This window comes from Acartia tonsa, chromosome 10 (genome assembly GCF_053477335.1).
Source record: "Acartia tonsa isolate MP-2025a chromosome 10, ASM5347733v1, whole genome shotgun sequence".
Lineage (NCBI taxonomy): Eukaryota > Metazoa > Arthropoda > Copepoda > Calanoida > Acartiidae > Acartia > Acartia tonsa.
Window position 1 is genome coordinate 2,299,364 of NC_137269.1, and position 10,537 is coordinate 2,309,900.

Sequence of the window (10,537 nt, forward strand, 5' to 3'; positions counted from 1 at the left end):
ACAGAGCAGTAGTCACAGATCTAGATAGAGAGGAGTATATGTTATGGCAGGTGTTCCATATTTTATACTTTGGTACAATATTGACAGAGCAGTAGTCACAGATCTAGATAGAAAGGAGTATATGTTATGGCAGGTGTTCCATATTTTATACTCTGGTACAATATTGACAGAGCAGTAGTCACAGATCTAGATAGAGAGGAGTATATGTTATGGCTGATGTTCCGTATTTTTCACTCAGGTACAATATTGACAGAGCAGTAGTCACAGATCTAGATAGAAAGTATTATATGTTATGGCAGGTGTTCCATATTTTTCACTCAGGTACAATATTGACAGAGCAGTAGTCACAGATCTAGATAGAGAGAAGTATATGTTATGGCAGGTGTTCCGTATTTTATACTCTGATACAATATTGACAGAGCAGTAGTCACAGTTCTAGATAGAGAGGAGTATATGTTATGGCAGGTGTTCCATATTTTATACTCTGGTAAAGTATTGACAGAGCAGTAGTCACAGATCTAGATAGAGAGGAGTATATGTTATGGCAGGTGTTCCATATTTTATACTCTGGTACAATATTGACAGAGCAGTAGTCACAGATCTAGATAGATAGAAATATATGTTATAGATAGGAATATATGTTATGGCAGGTATTCCATATCTTATTCTCTGGTACAATATTGACAGAACATTAGTCATAGATCTAGATAGATTAGATCATATGTTATGGCAGGTGTTCCATATTTTATACTAAGGTACAATATTGACAGAGCAGTAGTCACAGATCTAGACAGAGAGAAGTATATGTTATGGCAGGTGTTCCATATTTTATACTCTGGTACAATATTGACAGAGCAGTAGTCACAGATCTATATAGAGAGGAGTATATGTTATGGCAGGTGTTCCATATTTTATACTCTGGTACAATATTGACAGAGCAGTTGTCACAGATCTAGATAGAGAGGAGTATATGTTATGGCAGGTGTTCCATATTTTATACTCTGGTACAATATTGACAGAGCAGTAGTCACAGATCTAGATAGAGAGGAGTATATGTTATGGCAGGTGTTCCATATTTTATACTCTGGTACAATATTGACAGAGCAGTAGTCACAGATCTAGATAGAGAGGAGTATATGTTATGGCAGGTGTTCCATATTTTATACTCTGGTACAATATTGACAGAGCAGTAGTCACAGATATAGATAGATAAGAGTATATGTAATGGCAGGTGTTCCATATTTTATACTGAGGTACAATATTGACAGAGCAGTAGTCACAGATCTAGATAGATAGGAATATATGTTATGGCAGGTGTTCCATATTTTATACTCTGGTACAATATTGACAGAGCAGTAGTCACAGATCTAGATAGATAAGAGTATATGTTATGGCAGGTGTTCCATATTTTATACTCTGGTATAATATTGACAGAGCAGTTTATGCAGATCTAAAGATAGAATAGGCATATGTTATTTCTCCAGGAAAATGGACTAAAACCCAAGCCCAAGTTTTTTCATAAGAGATTCAATGTTTTTTTTGCAAAGTTGTTTAGTAAAATATCTTTTGCAAAAAGAATGAATTTTTAAGTTAAAATGATTAAAAATTGAAGGAAAAAAACTTTTTTTTACAATAAAATAGATAGATAGATATTTAGAATGATGTATTACACCTGATATTGAGATGATGTCCATGTACCCAGGAGAGAAAGGGTTCGAATCCTCTGCCATCACAGTCCTCAACTCTTATCACCTCTCCAGTAGTATGATAATCTTCCTAAAATTCATACATTAAAAATGAAAGGGGTAAAGGGTAATTACAGACAGACAATAAAGATAGACAGACATACAAACAATAAAGATAGACAGACAAACAATAAAGATAGACAGACAAACAATAAAGATAGACAGACAAACAATAAAGATAAACAGACATACAAACAATATAGACAGACATGCAAACAATAAAGATAGACAGACATACAAAAAAAGATAGACAGACATACAATAAAGATAGACAGACATGCAAACAATAAAGATAGACATACACACAATAAAGATAGACAGACATACAAAAAAAGATAGACAGACATACAATAAAGATAGACAGACATGCAAACAATAAAGATAGACATACAAACAATAAAGATAGACAAACATACAAACAATAAAGATAGAGAGACATGCAAACAATAAAGATAGACAGACATACAAACAATAAATAAAGATAAACAGACAAACAAAAAATAGAGATAGACAGACAAACAATAAATATTTACATACAAACATACAATAAAGATAGATATACAACAAACATTAATTATAGACAGACAAAACAACAATAAAGATAGACAGACATGCAAACAATAAAGATAGACATACAAACAATAAAATAGACAGACATACAAACAATAAAGATAGACATACAAACAATACAAATAGACATACATACAATAAAGATAGACAGACAAAAAATTAAAGATAGACAGACAGACAAACAATAAAGATAGACAAACAAAAAATAAAGATATACAGACATACAAACAATAAAGATATAAAACATACAAACAATAAAGATAGACATACAAACACTAAAGATAGACAGACATGCAAACAATAAAGATAGACAGACATACAATAAAGATAGACAGACATACAAAGAATAAAGATAGACATACAGATAAACACTAAAGATAGACAGACATGCAAACAATAAAGATAGACAGACAAACAAAAAAGATAGACAGACATAGAAACAATAGGGATAGACAGACAGACAAACAATAAAGTTAGACAGACATACAAACAATAAAGATAGACAGACATACAAACAATAAAGATAGACAGACATACAAACAATAAAGATAGACATGCAAACAATAAATATAGAGAGACATACATACAATAAAGATAGACATACAAACAATAAAGATAGACATACAAACAATAAAGATAGACATACAAACAATAAAGATATACAGACATACAAACAATAAAGCTAGACAGACATACAAACAAAGAAAAACAAAAACAGGGCAAAAAGCATTATGAGATGATTAGCAAATTTTTTGAATATACTCAAACAAATTGACGTTGTAAAGTGCGTTTCAACTGACAGGCCCTAGTTATAGAGTAGCTGCGCCAAAAAACTATAATACCAACCTTCAACATAATTTGGAAAGTAGGTGAAGCAGCACATAGCATTGACCGACAAGCTGTAAACCTATTATAGTTATTATAGAATCGAGTTTAAGACAGCTTTCCGCGGATATTAAAATGAAAAAATAAACATTTGTCAGCCCCAAGGCCTAACAAAACTGGTATTATTATTTTTATTCTTGGGAAATTATGTGTAATACTATGTTATACATGATTTTTCAGTATGGCTAAGAACCAGTTTCGGATATAAATCGGTTTCGAAGCCATACTTAAAAAATAAACAATCAGAAGAGCAGATTTGATTAATTTTAGAAAGCATAGAATAAAAAATGAATTTATTGATTTTATGTCAGATGCATGACAATCATACATTCATATTTAAGTCTTCTTTGAGATTGTGCATTTTATCTATAGAACAAATTACTTATAATACTGAGATTAAGGGGACGTTGACAGTAAACTATTATGATACCCAATTTTTTTTTGTAAAGCTCTCTCTCATTTGCTGGCCAACTAAATTCTGTTTTTTTTTAGTGAAGCTTTGTTAGTTTAAAATAGCAGTGTCCATTTTTCAACCCATAAATAATGTTTTTCTACAAGAGGATAAATTATGTTTATCAACATTGGGGTTATAAATCCATTTATCGTCCAGTGTCCTATCTCTAAAGATCCTTATAAAATATTGTATATGTACCTGTCGCACCCAAGAACCTCGAAAACGACGACATCCTCATAACCAACAATTACTTCTTCTTCAAAACCAAAGCCGACATTTTCATGATCGCAGGCGCCATTTTCCTGGGCACCAAAGACAACATTTGAACATCTGGGTTGAGTTGAATAATTTTCTGGGTTGTGATTGGTTGAAACAATTGGTTGTGCAACATCATTGGTAAAATACTGTGGTTGTCGATAATTTGGTGATTGATAGTCATTGGTAAATACTTCATCATTGGTAAAATTGTGATTGGAATAGCTTACTCTTGCATTGATAACATTTGGTGTTGTGTCACTGGTAGCATTTTCAAGAGAATCATTTTCTGTGTCATGATCAGCTGCTGTTAGGAGGGGGGCTGAGGGTAATATACAGGTAATTTTCTCATCTGTTGAGGATAGAAACTGTCCAAAACTAGGAAATATAAAAAAAAACATATTAGCTGAAGTTTTATTCTAGTATTAGAGATTCTCTTTGCATAAGGTAAGTTCGTACTTAACTAATAGATTTTGTCATCCTTGTAATAATAATGGATGTAGGATATACGTGGATTTATTGACTGGGGAAAATTTGTCGTCAACATAGCTTGCTAATATGGACCTCATTTATTTGTCAGAAGGAGGGGGGATGATGGAGTGAAAGGGGTGATACACCCTGTCGTTATTCTATCCTGCTGCACATAGACGTCCATGGGGGGGGGGGGGTAATGGGGCGATTACCCCCCCCCCCCCAAAATAAAAAAATCTCTGATAAAAAATTTTTTTGCGCGCTTCGCTTCCCCCCCCCCAAGCAAATTTTACCCCCGGGGTAAAAATTTTGGGGGGGGTAAAAAAAATTTGCCCCCAAAAACGAATTACCCCCCCCTTAAAAAAAATTTACCCCCCCCCAAAAAAAAACAAAGCTTGGACGTCTATACTGCTGCAAGTATCATTTTATTACAGTACATTAAAATCTGGTGCAACATCCAAGTAATAATATTACCTTATAGCCATATTTTTCTTCTGTTAAATTTCAGAGAAGAAAAATTTTCAACATAACTCACTAAAAAAAGATAAATTTCATAAAAAAACAAGGATGACAACATCCATAAAAGCGAAGCTCTGAAACGATATGACAGACGAACATTAACTTTTGTTGAGTGTCAGAACTGAATATAAAAAATATGAAAATATAAGGTTTGACAAAATTATACGTAAATTTGTTGCAAAACTTCTTAAATACAGAATTCTTACATTTTTAATACTTGATCATAGAGATGCTTTGCTCATAATATTGTACCTTATTGTAATAGGAATCAGTAATCAAAAAATCAGACCAATCGGATGTTTTTATCACATAAAAAATTGTTATTAAAACAGTAAAAAAATCAACATGTTTAAAATGGACGTACGGACATTATGGTAATGATTATAGAGTTGCTACGCTTTCTAAATCGTACCTAACTACTACAGGAATCACCATGCAAAGTTTGAAATCGATAGGACAATTCTAACATGCCTAAATTAACGAATAAAAGCTAACTATCTCGGACGGACGGACTGACCCTAATTATAGAAAAGCTTCGCTTTTAAAAAGTAAAAAAATCAACATGTTTAAAATGGACGTACGGACATTCTGGTAACGATTATAGAGTTGCTACGCTTTCTAAATCGTACCTAACTACTACAGGAATCACCATGCAAAGTTTGAAATCGATAGGACAATTCTAACATGCCTAAATTAACGAATAAAAGCTAACTATCTCGGACGGACGGACGGACGGACGGACCGACCCTAATTATAGAAAAGCTTCGCTTTTTAAAAACAGAAAAATAATTGTCATCAATTGCATCGTATTAAAGATAGAATTCCGCGGATAGTAAAATTGAAAATTAGAATGAAAATTATAGTTTTGTTTGCCCACATGGGCCGTAGGTAAAAAGCCAGATGGAGAGACCAATAGACACACGGTCTGAAGGAAAGACAGACGGACAGACATACACACGGTCCTTAGGACACATTGGCGAACGAACAGACCTTGTGCTTTTTTGATTTTTTTGATTTTTTTGGGGGGGTGTTACCCCTACCCCCCCCCTAGATATACCACACTTTTCTGGGATCTTGCTGAGTCAAGTATCAACTGTTGGGAATATCAAAGGATGACTCCATGCAAAATTTGAGCCGGATCCGGCCAAAACCGGCCGTGAATTTTATGAAAAACCGGTTTTTTCCGGTTTTTAGGGGGTATCTGTAAATCGATTCAGCTGGAGCAAAACCGGTTAGAGGTACAAAAAATTTTACTTCACATGAAATTTAGCCAATGCAATTGCCTACAAAATTGTACTTCATCATCAACTTGATTGGAAAACTCTTTCCCCCCCTTAATGTCCATTAAAACCTCGGAAACGGCAAAAATCGCCAAAAATCACGCCTTCGGCGGCTAATAACGGCTAAACAGTCAGCCGGAGGCGAATGAAACATAAATAAAGAAATGTCTGCCTCAAAAAGTTGTTCAACATCAAAGAGATCTTGAAGTCTCTAAAACGACTCCTTCCCCTCCTTTAAGGGGAAAAACTGAAAAAACGTGATTTTCAAAAGTATGCCCACTTCGTGGGTGTGGGGGGCACTGAACCCGTCACCCCAGGGTCACCAAATATAAAGTCTAGGCGGCCCACAATACTGAATTTTCACCAAGTGAAAGTCTTGTGTCATTATCTTTTATGAGAAAAAAGTTATTAATCAATTAAAATTTCAAATTGTGATTTTTTGATGGATTTCTTTGATGAAATGACAGGCTGGTCAATTTTTAGGCCATTTTTTGCGGTTTTTGGGCCGTCACGCCCAAACGGTTTGAGATAATCTCACGGGACCTTTTGCCCGACCTAAGCCTGGTTATTTGTAAGGTCTAAGAAAAAAAAATCCCGGATTGGATGAAGCAGGACGTCGCTGCGTGCCATCAAAAATCGCTGGTCGGCTCATTTTGCCCCCTCAAACCCTCACCTCGTGCCATTTTTCTGTGTAAAGATTATAATTATAATCTTTTGCGTAAGTCTGTTTTTTTTCCTAGACCTCACAAATAACCAGACTTAGGTTGGGCAAAAGGTCCCGTGAGATTATCTCAAACCGTTTGGGCGTGACGGCCCAAAAACCGCAAAAAATGGCCTAAAAATTGACCGGCCTGTCATTTCATCAAAGAAATCCATCAAAAAATCACAATTTGAAATTTTAATTAATTAATAACTTTTTTCTCATAAGAGATAATGACACAAGACTTTCACTTGGGGAAAATTCAGCATTGTGGGCCGCCTAGACTTTATGTTTGGTGACCCTGGGGTGACGGGTTCAGTGCCCCCACACCCACGAAGTGGGCATACTTTTGAAAATCACGTTTTTTCAGTTTTTCCCCTTAAAGGAGGGGAAGGAGTCGTTTTAGAGACTTCAAGCATCTCTTTGATGTTGAACAACTTTTTGAGGCAGACATTTCTTTATTTATGTTTCATTCGCCTCCGGCTGACCGTTTAGCCGTTATTTGCCGCCGAAGGCGTGATTTTTGGCGATTTTTGCCGTTTCCGAGGTTTTAATGGACATTTAGGAGGGGAAAGAGTTGTCCAATCAAGTTGATGATGAAGTACATTTTTGTAGGCAATTGCATTGGCTAAATTTCATGTGAAGTAAAATTTTTTGTACCTCTAACCGGTTTTGCTCCAGCTGAATCGATTTACAGATACCCCCTAAAAACCGGAAAAAACCGGTTTTTCATAAAATTCACGGCCGGTTTTGGACGGATCCGGCTCAAATTTTGCATGGAGTCATCCTTTGATATTCCCAACAGTTGATACTTGACTCAGCAAGATCCCAGAAAAGTGTGGTATATCTACCCCCCCCCCCCCCATTTTTAATTTTAGTTAAATTTTTTTTGGTGGGGGGTAATTTTTTTCTAGGGGTCGATTAATCTTTGGGGGTGGTAGTACCCTCCCCCAAAATTGTTATAAACCTTCCCGGGATCTTTAAAAAGCTATCCTGTTAAGGAGAACCCGATAGGTTCAGCGAGATCTATCGTTACAAACAGACAGACAGCCATCGTTCTACTCTGTATTTTAGATAGAATTACCTTTGGAGTTAATGTTTTTCTCTAAACCACAATTTTCTACATTTTTGAGTTCTAATCTGAAATCTATATTAAAATTAACAAGGATAATGACCGTTAAAACTGTAAACAGTCAAACAGACGGAGGGACAAAGTAAGTTGTAAAGTAGATTTTTATTTGCCAGAAAAATGCTTTCTTATCTCAGCCAAGTTTAATTCATTTGCATAGCTTTATGCAAGGTATCAAAAAAGATAGACGGCCAAAGTGAATTTTATAGTAAATTACCATTAAAAGAATTTATTTGATAAATTAAATTTCTACCAGTGCTGCAGTGGCTACACCCGAGACATCTAGGGGTTATGTATTTGAAAAGCATGCAAAGGCTAGGAAAATCACTTAAAACCATCCTAAGACTTCAATCTTTAAATAATATAGTCTAAAATCATCACAGGACCTATGTAAAGCTTACTTAAAATAAAGAACTCAGTCGTTATTAGTAATTATTGAGGTCTTAATATTCAGACAAAAACTATTTGTGTTGTAAAAATAGCGGCTGCGCCCCTTTCATCTAGGGACTCTTCAAATGAGTAAAAATAATAGCAGAAAATAGCCTTAAACCATCCCATATATAATAAATACATAGTATTTCAGATGGACTAAAAGTTAGATCTATTTTGTAGATGCTTTAAAAGTTGTTTAGGGGAATTGTCACTAGAAATATTTTGAAAAGAAATTCTTTTCTAAAGTATAATTAAACTGAAGAAATCTTGTTAACCACAAAACATTCTTATCAAACTTTTCAATAGTCTTGTAATAAGTAAAACAGGGAGGGAGGGGACAATGGGCTGTTTATTACACTAGTCCCAAAAGTTTTATAATAACGTTTTCTTATTTGTTGATTATGAACTTTGGGAACTTTTATTGAATTATGATTGGTTCCATAAGTTGAGTGTCCAAACGCTTCAATTATTAACTGTAATCAACAGAAAGGGTAATTTTGTGTATCATAATTGAGGATGTACTTACATAAACTTATCGGTCATTTTCTTATCCCTTTAGATCCCTGAAGTAAAACATAAAATATCAAAAACATATATTCAAAATTAAAACATTGACAAAATTTGCGTATATTATTACAATAATTCAGAAGTGTGCATAAAGTTTTGCACCCGAAAATTTTGACACCTCCCATGTTCCAGTAACTGCTAAGTCCAAAAAGGTGAATTTATAAATTTACGCGCGAAGGTTTATGTCTTTATAAGCATGACAGACAGACAGACAGACAGACAGACAGACAGACAGACAGACAGACAGACAGACAGACAGACAGACAGACAGACAGACAGACAGACAGACAGACAGACAGACAGACAGACAGACAGACAGACAGACAGACAGACAGACAGACAGACAGACAGACAGACAGACAGACAGACAGACAGACAGACAGACAGACAGACAGAAAGACAGACAAACAGACAGACAGACAGACAGACAGATAGACAGACAGACAGACAGACAGACAGACAGACAGACATACAGACAGACAAACGGATTCAACAATGTTTAGTCTTGAGCTTCACAAATTTTAAATAACAGTTAAGAAAATCACATTTCCCCATACCGTTACGTACTGACTGACGGACAGACAAACAAAGTGAATTATTGAGTAGATTCGCTAGTAAAAAAAACTAAAGAAACCACAAAATTTGTTATCATACTCAGAAGAAGTTATTGTCAATCAAATCCACGGAGGAAGGAAGGGGTCATTAGAATTGAAATTATTCTCATGCCCCCTTTAAAGTTCTATCAACACGTTCTTTCATTCGTTTTCTTAATTTTCATATAAATAGTAATTGGTAAGTACACACTTTTCCACCAATAATTTCAAAAAAGGGATACTTTTGTTTATTGTAACTGGGGAGAAGTTTTTTTTTTTAGTTAATTGTCTTATCCCTTAAGATCCCTGGTAAAATGTTATTATTTGTTATCGTTGAAGTTTCCGTTTACGAACATTTTCTTTGACATTATATTCTTTGGAAAATTATTATTTTATGCGGGAAAAGGAGATAATGTTTTTAAAATCGAAGCTTATCAATAAGTAGGGCCTATGCAACCTTGAGTACGGTTAGCTTTTTTTATTTCGGCATGTCAGATTTCAATTTTAAACTCTGTATAATAAGTTCTGTAACAAGTAGGTACGATTTAGAAAGCGAAGCAACTCTACAATCGTTACCAGAATGTCCGTACGTCAATTTAAACCTTTTTTGTTTATTCTCATAAGAATGGGTATAAATACGTGGATATTATGACAGGGCATATTTTGTCGACAATTTAGGTTGCTACTACAGTTCTCATTTATGGTTCAAAGGAGGATGGGGTAAAAGGGGTTGATGGGGAATATATATTAGCCAGCTGGATGGAGCATTTTATTAGAGTAGGCGAAATAATGGTGCAATATCCACAAAGTTATCGTATATTAATATATTCTCGAAACAGAATATAGTTTCCAATAAAAAAATGACGTCATATAATACAAATGACCAGTGATAGGCTAGTATGCAATTTACCATTGGTCAATTAAATGTATACTGGCC

At 34.7% G+C, this 10,537-nt stretch overlaps 1 protein-coding gene across 1 annotated transcript in view; it reads right to left on the reverse strand.

Annotated features, from left to right (window-relative positions):
- LOC145330886 (uncharacterized) overlaps positions 1–8,037 on the reverse strand; it is a 31,294-nt gene extending 23,257 nt beyond the window's left edge. The window contains exons 1-5 of the mRNA XM_080175556.1: positions 7,964–8,037; positions 4,855–4,914; positions 3,853–4,287; positions 3,162–3,222; positions 1,673–1,776 (exon numbers count right to left, since the gene is read on the reverse strand). Of these exons, the coding sequence (XP_080031682.1) occupies positions 1,673–1,776; positions 3,162–3,222; positions 3,853–4,287; positions 4,855–4,865 (611 nt within the window). The 5' untranslated portion in view covers positions 4,866–4,914; positions 7,964–8,037. The remainder of the gene's footprint in view (positions 1–1,672; positions 1,777–3,161; positions 3,223–3,852; positions 4,288–4,854; positions 4,915–7,963) is intronic.
- Positions 8,038–10,537: the final 2,500 nt, after the last annotated feature.